This window comes from Xenopus tropicalis, chromosome 3 (assembly GCF_000004195.4).
Source record: "Xenopus tropicalis strain Nigerian chromosome 3, UCB_Xtro_10.0, whole genome shotgun sequence".
NCBI classification, from domain to species: Eukaryota; Metazoa; Chordata; class Amphibia; order Anura; family Pipidae; genus Xenopus; species Xenopus tropicalis.
This window is the reverse complement of record NC_030679.2, coordinates 117,684,887-117,701,854: the sequence shown is the minus strand read 5'-3', so window position 1 is coordinate 117,701,854 and position 16,968 is coordinate 117,684,887. Positions and strand designations below refer to the sequence as shown.

General features: G+C 42.9%; 2 protein-coding genes across 2 annotated transcripts; both read left to right on the top strand.

Annotated features, from left to right (window-relative positions):
- Positions 1 to 160: 160 nt before the first annotated feature.
- On the top strand, positions 161 to 9,325 carry cln6 (CLN6, transmembrane ER protein). The gene is given in 7 exon segments (NM_001126758.1): positions 161 to 321; positions 2,292 to 2,406; positions 4,231 to 4,329; positions 4,428 to 4,616; positions 6,151 to 6,206; positions 6,945 to 7,067; positions 7,637 to 9,325. Coding segments are annotated over 7 exon segments (906 nt in total). The 5' UTR covers positions 161 to 268; the 3' UTR covers positions 7,908 to 9,325.
- Positions 9,326 to 9,445: 120 nt separating this feature from the next.
- On the top strand, positions 9,446 to 15,291 carry calml4 (calmodulin like 4). Its single transcript, NM_001011117.2, is given in 5 exon segments — positions 9,446 to 9,748; positions 10,591 to 10,621; positions 11,721 to 11,861; positions 12,752 to 12,940; positions 14,740 to 15,291. Coding segments are annotated over 5 exon segments (462 nt in total). The 5' UTR covers positions 9,446 to 9,745; the 3' UTR covers positions 14,838 to 15,291.
- The last annotated feature ends 1,677 nt before the right edge of the window (positions 15,292 to 16,968 follow it).

Below are 16,968 nucleotides of genomic sequence, written 5' to 3'. Positions count from 1 at the left end.
TGTCCTCGGTTCCATAGAGTGCCAACTAGCTGCCCACAACAGGCGGCCAACTGCGCGACCAACAAGAATTTGCGATTAAAAACTGCAACTCAAAGAGACTCCCGCAGCTTCATATCGGGGATCGCTTGTTCGCTTGTATATCCCGCCCCTTCTGTTGTGTAATTGGTCCATGCGTGCAGGTTGCTGGCCAATCACATTCTCAGTTGGAAGACAGGGACGCGCTCCCCGGCAGCTCTGAGAGATCGGAGGCAGCGGGTTATTAGGAAGGATGCAGAGTTCTGTTCGGAGGCGACACCAGGCGGCCCCGGGGTTCGCAGGCAGGTAGGCACCACCCCTAGCATCTGTGTGCTCTCTACTGGGTCCGCGGCGTAATCACAATCTGGGGTTTCCACCAAGATCGTATGGGAAATCGTGTTAAAAGTTATGCAAGGAAGTGTGTGAGTCGGGCAGAACTGATGGGGTCTCCCCCTTCCTACGGGTACTAAAGAATTTCCCTATTCGGTAGTTGTTGGGTGCAGCCCCCTGTTCCTGTTGGGTGCAGCCCCCTGTTCCTGTTGGGTGCAGCCCCCCCCTGTTCCACGGTTGTTGGGTGCAGACCCCCCTGTTCCACGATTGTTGGGTGCAGACCCCCCTGTTCCACGGTTGTTGGGTGCAGCCCCCCCTGTTCCACGGTTGTTGGGTGCAGCCCCCCCTGTTCCACGGTTGTTGGGTGCAGACCCCCCTGTTCCATGGTTGTTGGGTGCAGACCCCCCTGTTCCACGGTTGTTGGGTGCAGCCCCCCCTGTTCCACGGTTGTTGGGTGCAGACCCCCCTGTTCCACGGTTGTTGGGTGCAGCCCCCCCTGTTCCACGGTTGTTGGGTGCAGCCCCCCCTGTTCCACGGCTGTTGGGTGCAGCCCCCCCTGTTCCACGGCTGTTGGGTGCAGACCCCCCTGTTCCACGGCTGTTGGGTGCAGACCCCCCTGTTCCACGGCTGTTGGGTGCAGACCCCCCTGTTCCACGGCTGTTGGGTGCAGACCCCCCTGTTCCACGGCTGTTGGGTGCAGCCCCCCCTGTTCCACGGCTGTTGGGTGCAGCCCCCCCTGTTCCACGGCTGTTGGGTGCAGCCCCCCCTGTTCCACGGTTGTTGGGTGCAGCCCCCCCTGTTCCACGGTTGTTGGGTGCAGCCCCCCCCCTGTTCCACGGTTGTTGGGTGCAGGCCCCCCCCTGTTCCACGGTTGTTGGGTGCAGCCCCCCCCTGTTCCACGGTTGTTGGGTGCAGCCCCCCCTGTTCCACGGTTGTTGGGTGCAGCTACCCCCCTGTTCCACGGTTGTTGGGTGCAGCTACCCCCCTGTTCCACGGTTGTTGGGTGCAGCTACCCCCCTGTTCCACGGTTGTTGGGTGCAGCTACCCCCCTGTTCCACGGTTGTTGGGTGCAGCTACCCCCCTGTTCCACGGTTGTTGGGTGCAGCTACCCCCCTGTTCTACGGTTGTTGGGTGCAGCTACCCCCCTGTTCTACGGTTGTTGGGTGCATCTACCCCCCTATTCCACGGTTGTTGGGTGTAGCTACCCCCCTGTTCCACGGTTGTTGGGTGCAGAAACCCATCCCAGAGTTGCTGGGTGCAGCCCCCTGTGCCATAGCTGCTGGGACATTCCTCTCCCTCCCTGTCTTATAATGTTTGGGTGCAACTTCCTTTTCTCCGTACCATTGCAGAGTTATTGGGTGCATTCTCTTTTTCTCGTCTGAGACTGCAGTGCCCTTCTCATCTCTTTGCTGTTGGGTGCAGCCCTCTGCCTTCCATCACCTCCTAGGTTTTGTTTAATATAGCAACTAAAATCATGTTATAACCTTATTCTTCTATCGTTCTTATGTTATACAGCTACGGTATGGTACTCCTCATACACCAGCTGCGTACAGTGCAATATTGCCTCCTCTTCTGGACTTTTTTCTGGGGCATGCTGGGTTTCACAGAGACATGAAATCATTTAGAATGCTGGCTATGTGTGTGCAAGCAAAGGGGCTTGCAAACTTGATACTATTGAACTCAAATAATCCTTCCCTCTGCTGGATTCTCTTGCAAGAATGTATTACTGTTAGTAGGGGAATGTTTTTATTTGTATATATTTCTTATCCCTTTTTACTGTTGTATTAGAGAGATGTGTACATTTCCAGCCACCACAAGTAGTTGAACTATGAGCTACGTTGAACAATACATTGTACCCAGTAAGATCATTGTATTTATTGTCAGTTGACACCCCCACCCCATGAAATGATGTCCTTTCCAGCTTATTTTCCCTTCTTGTTTTTAAGGTTCAGCTCTGCTCAGCCGGATGATGGCTCCAGGACTTCTCGCTTCCACCTGGACCTCTGGTTTTATTTTACTGTGCAAAATTGGCTTCTGGATTTTGGACGGCCCATTGTAATGGTAAGTGTATAGTCCTAGCATATCCTCAAATAATGGTTAAAATGCCTGCCTTAGCTTCCAGTGTTCTCAGTAGGTACTCATCAACAGGTAACAGACCCCGTGCTAGCTGTACACATTTCCAAATTCAAGTACAAATAACCCGGAGAGTACAGTATATTCCTAGCAAAATATCTGTCCCACACAGCCCACAACTTTGGAGCACCCAGTATGTGGAACATACAGTGCCCAAGGATCTACAAATATTGTACAAATGTAGGTGCTTTATAAATACATAATAATAATATATTGTGCAACAGTTGCAACACTGTATCAAATGGCCCTGCACTAGCCTACTACGACTGGTGGTGTACCTGTTTATTCAGGGTCATATTTTGAAAACAGCTTTCCCTACCAATATTTGGATAGTGATAAGCTAGATAATAGGTTAGCTTAGAATAGACAGAAGGGGGTATAAGGTACTTATCAGTTATCTTAGACCTGTTTCACAGCAGTAACAACTCTCTTTTCCTCTGTCTCAATCCTTACTATTCTGAAGGTGACCACACTTCGGGCATCAATTGTAAACTGCTGATTGGGCTACAAGCTAAACTGACCAAAACCGCACAAGTGGCCATAATAATGTGCTATGCTATGCTATGTGCTAATTGCTATGTACTATGTAGAACTGCAGGAAAGGAGGAGAAGCTGCATCTCCTCTGTACTTCCTCATCTGTGGTGCACCTTGCGTCTGTGGGTATGGTACAGCAGCAGATGAGATTTTCAGACACAATCAGAAATCGGCAGAATCTGCATGTATTGTCAGCTTTACGGCGTGTTCCATGGACACTACCGTGTAGCTCTAGAGACTCTTTTCAACAATACTATTACCATATTGTCATTAAACATAGGCGTGCCATGTTTATTCCTGGTTACTGCTCAATAAGATACAGTTATAAATAGTGTTCTTTCTTTCCTACTGCAGAGGGTATGTTATTGAAACCTACCATAGAGAGTGTTAATGGAAACCTAGTATAGCATCCAGAGGTTACACTTGCTTCGTGAATGAGTGGATCTCTTTGGATACATTATCTTGTCAGGAAACCAGATCCGCTGTGCAGCTTTCACATGGTCACAGCCTGTGTTATCTGCCAAATGCTGTTAATTACATGCTAGCTGGGTTACAGCCCAACTTGGCACAGCACATAGTTCCATGTTATGCCAAAAGGGCAGTATTTCTTTAAAGCAGATGCTGTTTCAAACATGAATTGGTCCCAGAGGTGCTGTAAGGCAGTAATGAAATATTGCACCAGAAATGGCTTTCTGAGGTCGAGGAAATTAATATTGTGGACAAGTTACCCTAATAAAGGGAAATATAATATGACATGTTCAAAAATGTGTCTAGTTAATGACTGTTCAGATTTGGATATATTGTATGGTGCTTGGCTAAACTGACTGCCAGTAATCAGTTTGCTTGCTGATTCATATTAAGGCCATTTTGACCCTGAACATGTTAGAAGTTTGATTTAAAGATCCACTTTTTTGCCAGTCAGGTAGAATAGACAGATCTGTATGTGTGGCTATACTGTACAGATGTAGATCTACTTATTATTCCATATTTCCAGATGAGCAGACCTTTGATCAGATCAAACATCTGAAAAGAGATAGAGTAATGCATATAGTAATGAGATATCCGTTGAAAGAAAGTCAGAATTGGCACCTTACATCTGCTTCTGTATTAACCAATTACAGAGATGCGAGGAGGAAGACCAGTGATTGGGTATTTCTAGCTTAGCAGATACAGAATATGCCTCACACCATGGTTCCATTCCCTGCTTTCCTTTACAGATTATCCTGCCACTCGACTGGTTTCCACTTAATAAACCCAGCGCAGGAGACTACTTCCACATGGCTTATAATATAATAACGCCTCTTCTGCTCCTGAAGGTATGTTAACATAAATCCAGGCAATGGAGTAGAGATGTAGTATGTTACTTTTGTGTAAAGGGCCTTTCTTTCATTAAACAGATGTTTTTTGCTTGCAGCTTATAGAAAGGTCTCCGAAAACTCTTCCAAACTCTGTGATCTACGTGAGCATCATAACATTTGTTATGGGAGCGAGTATCCACCTGGTGGGAGACTCAGTCAACCACAGGCTAATATTTAGTGGCTATCAACTCCATTTATCTGTCCGGGATAATCCAATCATGCAGAACCTAACACCGCCAACCCTGGTGAGAAGGAGGGGAAATGGTATTGGTATACAGAGAAGTGTTGGCTCCGCAGTATATAAATATATATAGTAGGGGCATATCCATTAGTACTCCTATAGAATCTGCAATACAGGGATTGGATGGGCTGATGGCTGAAATTTTAAACTTTTTTCCAGTCTATGCAATCCCCATGTGGCTTTACTGGGACTTAAACCTCTGTAACAAATGAGCGATACTGAAAGCTGTGTGGGAAAAGAAAATGCAGGCTCCCTCCTTTCCCAAGTCTGCAGCTCACTCACTGAGAGCAGGTCCATCTGGCTAATCCAGTGTATGTCACTGCACTTGCACTGTGTCAGTGTGCTCTAAGGACATGGGATGCAGGTGGTACACTAAAGGGCATATTTATTAACACTGGAGACAAACTTCACCAACCAAACCAAACCTTGCAATAATTCAAAAGAACCACCCTTCTCATTCATACCTATTCTTACACAATAAGGGGTGTATTTATTAACAGTGGAGACAAACATCACCGTTGATGTTGCCTATAGCAACCAATTAGCAACTAGATTTGAATGGTCACCTATAAGTTAGAAAACAAAAGAAAAGATCTGATTGCTATGGGCAACATCACTGATGATTTTTTGTTTCGACTGTTAATAAATACACCCCTTATTGTGTAAGAATAGGTATGAATGAGAAGGGTGATTCTTTTGAATTGTTGCAGGGTTTGGTTGGTACCTCAATGGCGATTCAGGTGGGGCTGCTGGTACTTTGGTTTGAATACAGTTAAAGGGTTTTTTATGTGTGTACCATAGATGGCTGCTATGTAGTTTAAATCTGGGAGGATGATGGGTGAGAAAACACCTCTTAAAATGATTGCTCAGTGCCCACCATGGAGGGTCAGCGCTCTCTCACAAGTCCTATATTACTGGCACAACAGAGCTTTTGCAAGCGGGGTAAACCCTGCTAATTTATGATATAAACTGCAATGTTTCAGGGCCACACCACTCGGTCAGGCCTTATTTGAAACTGTCCACCAAATATACACACACATAAACGGTTACTTCCTGAGGCTGTGGGACGTATGTAGTTCAGTATACTGTACATTAGTGTTTTTCCCCAGATTAGACTGTCCCTAGATACAGACGGGAGTTTTCTACATGTTCGCCTTAACACCCCTTGCACCAGTGCATGTGTCTTACATGTTGCATCTCGTGCCAAAGCACTGGTTCAGCCTACTTTGATGAACTGTATGCAGAAGGTGCGAATACGGGAACCTCGGGAACCCTGGCATTAACACCAGCTTTGATGAGGTGTTACTTACAATGTTCCCTTAGTGTGTTGCACTACACATGCAATTGATTTAACTTCATTATAGGGATGCATCCAATCCACTATATTGGGATTCAGCTGAACCCCATACTTTATTCTGGGGGAAACCCCTGAATGTGGGTAAAATAAAATGTTGATTTTAGGACATTGTGCTTGCAGTTGTACAGATAGATATATTTATATGGATGCTCTTGTTCTCTCCCCCTTCTCTCAATAACAGGTTGACTCCTTTGAGTTATTGTATTACTACGATGAATATCTGGGACATTCCATGTGGTAAGGATGCACCTGACATCTGTCAGGATATTGAGACGCCTGTGCTGGGATATCAGATTCCCGGGGAGGGAGCGAGTCACAAACAGGTTATTTGACCTTGGCCGCGTGAGATCCGACTGTTTCATAACATTTCATCAGCAGTATAACAATGGCATCTTAATGAGCTGCAAAGATAAACTCCATCATCACAGACTGCATGCAGTGGAGTTATTGAGTCTACAGAATTATCGCTCGGATTATTTTACATTTACACATACAGTAAATGGTCCTCAGCTGAGCAATATGGCCGACCCGAAGACCATCTGTGGACTCTAGTGGCACTGTTATATTAATGTCTATAGAGAAAACTAGCCAGCTTGTACATGTGCCCTGTTTCTTAAATGCATGGTGAAAGTTTATTGTAGATGTGCTGCATTTTCTAGAGTCTGCTTAAAGGGGAAGTTAACCCTACTTTTCTAGTCATCTTGATATTTTTGTTTTTTTATCTAACATAATTTAAAAAAAAAAAAAAATACAGTAATAAAAATATAGCCTCCCAACCCAAAGCTGCTTTCATAGATATTAGACTGGTGAGAAGACAAATATTTGACAGAAACAAAAGTACACATGATCTTTTCATCTGAAAAATATGTATTCTTTTAAAAAATTTTAACTTTCCCTTTTAATATCCTGACCCATTGGATAAGTCAATCGGACAGCAGGGTTGTTGAATAACACAGTGTGTCTGTTTTGGCACAGGTATATTCCATTTTTCCTCATCTTGTTCATCTATTTCACTGGCTGTTTCACCAAAATAAGAGCGGAGAGCAGGATGCCGCTGTCGGCCTGGGCTTTGCTTGCTCCAAGCAGTCTCTATTACTGGTCAGTCACTCCCCTACTAAATCCAACTGAAAGATCTCTGTTTTGTTTGTGTTTTCTCATGTGTGGCTGTATAACCATTATATTCACATGATATCCTTAGATTAATGCAGTACAGGTATGGGATCCCTTATCCGGAGACCTCCAGAAAGTTCTGAATTACGGAAAGGCCATCTCCCATAGACTCCATTATAAGCAAATAATTAAATTTTTTAAAAATGATTTCCTTTTTCCCTGTAATTATAAAACAGAACATTGTACTTGATCCCAACTAAGATATAATTAATCCTTATTGGAGGCAAAACAAGCCTATTGGGTTTATTCAATATTCAAATGATTTTTAGCAGACTTAAGTTATAGAGATACAAATTACAGAAAGATCTCTTATCCTGAAACCCCCGGTCCCGAGCATTCTGGATAACAGGTCCCATACCTGTACCTGGCCATTTTGGGGAGAGTGGTTTATAAAGTGAGAAAATGTGGGCTTCTGAACTCCATAAATTGTGGAATATTTGTTTATTATGGGATTTGCCTGTTGTTGCTGACTGCCTCCTGTATTAATCCTCTTACAGGTACCTTGTGACTGAAGGGCAGATCTTCATTATCTTTATTTTTACATTTTTTGCAATGTTGGCGATTATTATGCATCAGAGGCGCAAGGGGCTGCACTTGGACAGCAATGGCCTCTTCCTTCTCTTCTCCTTCTCTGCCACTCTCATCTTTATCGCTGCCTGGATCGTCTGGCTCTGGAATGACCAGATTCTGCGCAAGAAGTACCCAGGGGTGATCTATATCCCGGAGCCCTGGGCCTTCTACACCCTGCATGTCAATAACTTGCACTAAAGTTGGTAGCCCTTTGGGGCTGGGGAATGGAGCTGACTGGAGCTATCACTTTGGGGGACAGTTAAGCAGCAACAGGACACTCCACATTTTATTTACTCATGTGTCCTCAATGCCTCTGCTACAGAGTGGCATTTATTTTATGTATAGTTGACTTCTATTTTATTATATACCCATATATAATTGTTTTGTCCTGTTTCTCCTTTATGGACTTTAGCAATAGGCTAATCTAATACAGCAAATCCAAGTCCATAATTTTAGGCCTCCTTATGTGTAATGAGCAGAATTCTTGCTCCCTTTGTAAAAGGTTTGTGCATTGTTGATAACTGAGACATAATATAAAAAATGTATGGAGACAGTGGAAGGAGCTGGGGAATGGAGCTCACTGGGAGCTAACACTTGGGACTTGTACAAGGGCAAGCGATTGTAACAACTACACATGCTGTATATGCTTCCAGTATTTTAGATTACAGGGTGTGGGACGGTATTACAAACAATTCCAATGGCAACTTTTAGTTTTGCTCCAAACAGTCAGTTTCCCCCAGCTTTAACCTAGCTGTACAGAGTATTTTCAGTAGTAATGGAACATCTACTGTTTCTGATTGAGTGTGGAATCAATGTGTGATGTTTACTAAAACAGTTCTGGGGAAGAAGTGATTAATTAATGGAATCCCTGTCACTGCTGTGTTTCCTTACTTTTATTCTAAAACCAGCAGTTGTAATTATAGTCTTCTGGGCCTGTGTAAAAACTTGCACCAGGACTTCTATTTTGCACAGGGCCCCCCTACCACTTAGGCTGCTTTGTGCTGCAATGCTGCAGGCCTCCTGGGGCCATGGCTGGCTTCACACCCCAACGCCACAGGCCCCCCTTCAGGCCCTGATACAGCTGCACCCCCTGATAGTTATTCCATTAGAGAATTATATCCTGCTTCATGGCTAAGATTTCTGTCACTGCTATCATGGATCTGAAATCCACTTTGGGGATTCCTTGGAGATCAATTATAGTGTAAAGTACCACTTTGCCATTGCTGTTAGACCCATTACTGCTTAATGTTTAATAAGTCTTAGAGATAAACTCTTTTGAAATATAAATATTTTATAAAAACTGGGTCTCCTAAATGTGTAGAACTTTACTCCTGCTCGGTCCCCATACACGGGCCGATAGTAGCTGCCGATATATTTGTGGAACTGAAAATGAAGGCTAGGCTGGTGGCCATGAGAATTCATTGTTCTTTCCTGGGCTGCCTACCAAACATTGGAAGGAGCCAATCAGCTATGCCCAAGGGTGTGGTTTTCCTGATAATTCATTCTCTCTCTTGCAATAAGAAACATCAGTCCATGTATAGTTATACTAAGGCACTGGAAATTGTACAAATTCTCTTTTAAATGTTTTTTTTCATATAAAAGCTATTTGACTTTTATCATTTCTGTCTCTTTAATGGTTTGTTTAAAGGGTAGGAGCAGCCGCTCCATGCTGACGTTAGCAACACCCATAAGCAATGCATATATAATTTAGGCTGTGCTACATGGTACAAAGGTAAAGAGTTAATCCTACAGTTGCCCATTACAAGAAAGGATTCAACTCATCTCCTCTCTCTGTGAAGCAGCTGGGAGGCTCCATTACCTTTACACCATAAATATTTAATGGGCAGGAAGGTGTAAGATAACAGCAGTTAAAGGACAGTAAGAGGAACCTGCCGTTCCTGTGACTGGGATAGGGAGCTTGAATCCAACCCCGAGCTGCCATAGCAGCAGGATATTTGCTTCTCAGTGTTTCACATTATTACTGCGTGGACTTTGCCTCCTGCAGAAATCAGGAAACAGCAGCTCACTAGAACGAGATGGTAAGTAACCTGCGGCAGCACTAAACTATATATATATATATATATATATATATATATCCTATAAGGGAGACACAGGGCTTTAGGGTGCCACTGGCGTGTGTATACAGGACAACCTGTACAAACCAGCACATGAAATAGGCCAATGGGATCAAATATCCATCCTCCGAGTACTGGTATTAGAGGGAGTGTTCCTTCACCATTCTGTTTAGCCAATTCATCGTCAGTTACTATTCTAAACTTGTGATCAGGCCTGGACTGGCAATCTGTGGGTTCTGGCAAATGCCAGAGGGGCGGCTGTAAGATGCCATAGACGGACACTATTGGGCCTTAAGGGCTTGAAATGCCAGGGCCTATTATGAATCCCAGTCTTGACCTGTTACATATTCACTCTCAAAGAAGGTTTGTGGCTACTGAGCAGTTCCCTTGTGTGTTTGGGGAAATAATATGATTTTGTTAAAGAAATTTTTGGTGGCAGTGAGACGGGCAGAGTACAGATTAGGCAAAGCCCTGCTGTGTACTTATCATTTACCTATGGCTGACCTGACGGATCAGTTGTGTGTCACACTTCAAGGGGCCAAATATGAATTATTTATTCTGCTAATCTTTGGCCAAATCCATTCCCCCCCCCCCCGCAAGTGACGGGCAGAGCAGAATGAAAATAGACTAAACATGGGGGGATTTCTAAATGACCCTATAGGATATGCAATTAAATCTGACACCGGTTGTTCATCTTACCTGTACAGAAAATAACAGTTATTTGTGCACAGAAACAAATCCCATGTGTGAATGGGCAATGGCTACCCGGCCCACAGGTTTACTCACATTTCTTTCTCTCTTTGCAGGCCAAGTTCCTGTCTCAGGATGCAATTCAAAGTGAGTTAAACATGGGATATTGGGAAGGGGCTTAATGGGGGAATAAATGAGCCCCACCTCATATGCCAAAAACCAAACAAGAAGAGGGTTTGGGGCCAATGGCACTTGTTGCCACTGTTTTAATTACCTCTCAATTTACTTGGTTAACTGGCTGGACCTGGTAGTGCACTTGTACTTTCCCCTTATGTTGGTAATGTTTCAGAACTCTTTCAGGTAATTAAATCTAGGGTTCTGCCGTGTGTCAGAGTAACAATGTACAGTGTATTACATGTAGTATATATATATATATAACAAGTTTAAAAGGACAGTTAACTTTGTAAACTTGAACTTTTTGAGTTTTTCTAGTTTGTAAACTCAAGTTTTTTCTATTTGAAACAAATTTTCTTTATTAATAAATAAGCAAGTATTAAATATACGAGTTTATTAGATTTAAAAAAACCACTCAAATTCACACTCAAAAATGGATAAATAAGCCTAATAGTGTTTTTATTCATCACAAGAGCCTGTCATTGTAATGTATGTATATGTTTATTTATAAAGCGCTACACTGTATGTACAGTGAAATAGATTAATACAAACGGGATTATTAAAATAATAACAGATACATACAAAGTATAACAATAAATTCAATTTAAAGAAAAAACTGTGATTTTCTTGTTTGAGAAGAAGGGACTGGCCTAGGCTGCCACCCAGCTGTCTATAGATGCGGCAGATTGATCTGTCTCATCATTCCTCTGCCATAGACTCCATCAGGTCCCACTTTGTAAGATAAGTAAAGTCATGTGATACAAATGCTGAACAGGCAGGCCTCTGTGGTATCTGCAGCAATGTCATTTTCCCTGGATTTTAGCAGTACTATAGTAAGTTTGCACTGCCTTGTTGCCCAACCATGAGTCTTTTAGAATATAGTATTTTATAGTACCCCCAGATTACTAGATTACCATTCTGGAACCTTACGTTCATCAGCTGAAAGGGTGCTATTTTATAAATAGATGTCATTATGGGATAGAAAATAGCCTTTCTGGAGTTCTGGCATGCATCATTGCCAATCTGAAGCCATTCACGTCCCCTTTTCATCTCTTTTTTTTTTTCTGCACAGAGTTCAAGGAATGTTTTTCTCTCTATGATAAGAAAGGCAAAGGTAAAATCCCAGCCGGGGATCTCCTGACTGTCATGCGATGCCTCGGCACCTGTCCCACGCCGGGGGAGGTCACACGACACCTGCAGGTCCACAAAATCGGTATGAACAATGGGGGGTAAATGGCAATACTTTGGTCCACCGATGTGTACCTTGCAAAGGCAGAATTCATTTGTATGGTAGGCTGGACCATCATAAAAGATATTTAATATACAGCAACTTTTGTGTTAAGGAGGGTTTGAGATCTATGGCTACTGGAAAATTAAAGGCAGAATAGAGCCTGGCAACCCCTTTGCTTTGACTGGGTTTAAGAAGGTTCATCTAAAGAACCTAGTGTGTTCTGTTCCTCGTAAGGGTGGCCATACACGGGCCAATCAGATACGTTCTCTCTGTCCACAGCCCACAGGCAGAACAGAAGGAAAGTGTATGTCTTCAGAGCCTCAAAACCCTCCACACTGGGCAGCTATGTAGTGGGCCACATGGGGCAGGATAGCCATGGCCACCCCTCCTAGAAGAACCAAATCCACCAATTAGAACTTTTCTGTAAACATTCAGTAGATATATTGGTGGTGGCTTGTCCCCTCAAAACAATGGCCTTACCTGTTAATAAATGGGGTGAAATCTTTTTGCAGTTGCAGTTGCTATCTTATGTCATGCAGGTTCCTTTTTGGAATATATTTCATAATATACTGTAATATGTTGAGCATATGAAGTGATGACCTTAAATTTCAGCTCCTCGTAAGGAACACATTTAATGTTCCTTTAGAATGTGACCCCCCATCAATCATATCAATCACACTTCTGCACCCATTCAATGTTAATATTCCGCCTGCTCTCATATGTGTCATTAATAGGCATTCAGCAAGGAAATGAATCTGTAGTAGCAGAAAATACTGCAGGGAACATAGGTTGGAGGACAGGGACAGGTTAATATACCAGGAGTTTGGATGAACAACAAGAAGATTGTGATTTTACTTGTAATTTGCTTCCAGGCAAGGATGGGGAAGTGGATTTCTCTACCTTCTTGACAATCATGTACCGCCAGCAGAAGCAGGAGGACCCAGAGAATGAGATCATGGTGGCCATGTTAATGTCAGACAAGCAGAAGAAAGGAGTCATCCCACTGAAAGAGCTCAGAGCCAAACTCACTCAAATGGGGGAGAAGCTCACACCAGAGGAAGGTACCTGTGTCTGGCAACTAATAAAGGGTCCAACTCAGTTTTTCTCCCACTTATGGCAATGCCTTTCATATACATGCATAGGGAATGTTGGTGTCTCTTTAGCCAACATCTCACAAGTTGTAACACTATGGCAACTCACACAATATTCTTGGCTCCTATCAAATGCTGTATTGCTACAAGTACATTTCAACTTAATATATACAATATATATATAATATATATACAATATCCAATTCTATACAAATGAGTGCTTGGGAAGGAGATACTAGAATGGTGGCGCAAATTCTACTCTACTCTTCTTGCCACATAGTGTAAGGTTCCTGACCACCGACTGTAAATTTAGTAATCCAAAGGGAGACCTCCTGGCAGGACCAAGGATATTATATCAAACCTTACACATAGAGTAAAGGGTTCCAAGATCCGAGTCTTGCTTCTATTTAATCTTATGTGCATAGATGTGTTCCATACCTGTGTTTAGCTGCATTACATGTGCTGCTCTTAGATGCAGAACAATAGTTAAAGAAATAAACACTTACTTTGGGCAACATACAACCTCACACATTAAGTTTAACCCCCGAATTTCCATAGTTTAACTATAAATTAATCGCAGTTAGTGCAGCTATGCCGCACACCCTTGACCCGCAGGATAGTAACCAGTGACTACAGTCTCTGGCTGGATCCCCTGGATCATTCTGTGCTGCAGTTAGATCTGGGCTCACAAATCTGTCATCTAGTTATCTGTAGCAGCGCTCTCACTGCTCCTGCATCCAGAGTGTGGCCCCCTCCAAACCATCTAATGTGCTACTTCCCAGACTGGGATTGTAGAGATCAGCTCTTCATCAGCCTCCCTCTCCCTGTGAAATCTCCTGTGGATCAGTATCTATGTTGCCCCTCCCTGTGGCAGCTGTTCCACACACACAGCACATCAAGCAGCAGCAGCAGCAGCAGACGGTTTGCCAGATTATTTCTAGCACATTTTATTGCTCGGCTTAGGGCTGCTACAATAGTGAGAAGCAAAGAAACCAACCTTGTTAGGGTAAAAAGGGCTATAGTAGCAAATGAGCCCCATGCCTTGTACACATAGCACTGCCTTAAAGGGGAACTCTGGCTTGTTAAAAAGCCCCACACAACACAGAAACCCCTAATCTACCCATCACTGTAATCTGTTCCTTCAAAAAGTATGAATAAATACCATTTTATATGCTCAAATCCAGCAGCAAATCAGTCCCTCTATTTCTGCTTCACTTGAAATCCTGGCAGGGGAGGAGGGACTAAAACATTGGTTACAAATTGAAACAACTTCTCCACAGCTTACAGATAGCATACAGTGCCTACAAAGCCCACAATGCATTGCACTATGATGTGCCTTTCCTTATTGACATCACATGTGCAGGGAATTGTGTTATTTGGAGGATGCAGGCTAGAACAGTTGACTACTGTTACATTTTATTTGAGTCCCAAAGTAGTCAGTCTGATCAGCAGGGGAACAGGGGGCCGGGCTTAGGGAACTGCTCCAAACTATATCATTACATTAAAAGTCTGCATATTTTTTAATTGATATATAATGCAATGTTTCTTGAAATTATGGTTACTTTTTAAAAAGCTGAAGTTGTGTTTGGGTGGAGTTCCCCTTTGAAACCAAAAATGAGAGGTTTTAACTTTCACATAAGGAATTATGGGTGGAGACATGTAAATCTCTTTAATAGCACAGATACAGCCTAATAATTCAGAACCATATATTCAAACTTGCAGGCAGCCAGGTATGAATGAGATGTTTGTTTCCTATTTTCTTTTCTCAGTTGATGATCTCCTAAAAGGAGTTAAAGTGGGACCAGATGGGATGGTGAAGTATGAAGAGTTTGTAAGGCAGATCACACTCCCTGTGCCTGACTACTGAACTGCAACAACGCTGAAGATCCGAAATGTGTGTGGGACCAGTTTTAGATCACCATGTGTTGTTGAGCCCTGCACTCAGCTTCCTGAATGGATGTTAAAATAGCACTCCCAGCTTCCTCAGCCACCCAAAGCTGCACCTATCAATATAATCTCAAATAATACCACTTTACTTTCTCAGCTCAACTGTTATACTCACCATCATTTTCCCACTGTTGCCAGTAAAACACCAATTGTCATCACTGAGCTGACAGCTCTAGCCCTGCCTTTTAGTTCTGTCTACTGGATAGATCTTATAGAAGAGGGGAATTCAGCGCCTTATAATAAAGTAATTACCAGAAAAAGTGCCATTTGTGTATTTAATATAAATCTTTAATATAGAATCTGTACAGGTAATTATCTCTAAGCTAAACAGGTGTAATATATGCCACCAATAAATGAGAGCTGTTAGTGCAGAAGTTCCACTGTAGACTTCTTTCTCTAGGAATGATTGTGACAAGGTTATAGGTATAAAATGGTGTAGCCTGATTTCAGAAAGCATCCATATGCCTCCCACTGGAGAGGGTGTTTTGGCACCCATAAACCTTCCTACATACATCTCGCTTGGGCTGGCACTAGCTATGATATGGGCTGGTAGCAGTAACACTGCATCCAAGGGTTCTGAAACTCTATAGTAGGAAAGATATGTATTTGTAAGGTTCCTGGATACTGCATGATATGGCTACCTTTCCACTTGAGCCTTAGTGGTGCACTGACAGGACCATATGAAGTTGCATTCAGTGGGCATGAAGTACACAAATGGAATGAGCCAATCAGAAGCTCTCCAGATGACAATAAATGGGGTAAAGCTTCCTGCCTTTATAATACTGAGTGTGCAGCTCTTGCATTGGGTTACATGTTTCTGGCAGCTGGGGCATCAGCGCCATTACTGTAGGGCTGTAAATAGTGTTGATGCAGCTCTAAGCGGTATCCTGGCGCTGCTCCACTGGACCACACAAGATTAAGTCACACAACATCAGAATGCTTTTTTTATTACATCTAAAGACTTCTACAGAAACAGATAACATTCAATAAGTAAACAATTTTGTCCAATGCAAGTAATAAATATTTTCACTTGTTACTTTATACAAACTGACATTGGCCTACTATACATGTTTAAAAGCCTTTCAGCTGGTCTGGCATGCCATATGGAAACAATGTTAAGGCAATGAGTTACAAATTCAGTCCACAGAAACCAGCAATAAGATCTGTAATATTTACATCAACTCCTGCCCACTCTGCTGCTTATGAACCTAACCAATAAGCAGCACCATGTCCCCAACACTGGCAAACTTAGCTTAAAGAAATAAATGAAGTCACACACACAATCCTTCTAGTTTATCTAGACAGCATGCCGCCATCTCACTGCACTCTCTCCCATGATACCCAGGCAACCAACCAGGGAGCTACCTGGCATGAGCTTTACGGATAATACGGATATTGTTATTGTCCCAGCACCATATCAGTCCGTGCATCACTTATAATGACCCCCACAAAGAGCTCTCTGCTTATGGTTATTACGGAAAAGGGCTTTGTACATGTGCTTGTCCAGACAAAATAATATTACTTCATTCAAACAGGGAAAGTTGTAATAAGGATACATTCAGTAATGGAGTCCTTTATGCTTATATTTCTCCACTTGAAAGGCCAATTGTCTCCTTGCCTTGCTCAGCAAAGCCTATTGCTTAGGAGGAACTGGAGCATTTTTGTTACTAATCCAAGAGAAGTGTTAAAGTGTTCACCCTAAAATTAATTCATATTGCGGTACATGCAGAAGTTTTTGAAGAAAATTTGGAATTCAGTTTTTTTAGATCAACACATCTGTTCTGCAACAATGAAGGAAGGAAGGAATTTAACTGCTATCTGGTGCTACATCTTAAAGGAACAGTAACACCAAAAAATGAAAGAGCTTTAACGTAATAAAAATATAAATGCACTGTTGCCCTGCACTGGTAAAACTGGTGTGTTTGCTACAGTAACACTACTATAATTTATATAATAAGCTGCTGTGTAGCCACGGGGGCAGCCATTCAAGCTGGAAAAAAGGAGAAAAGGCACAGGTTACATAGCAGATAACAGATAAGCTCTGTAGAATA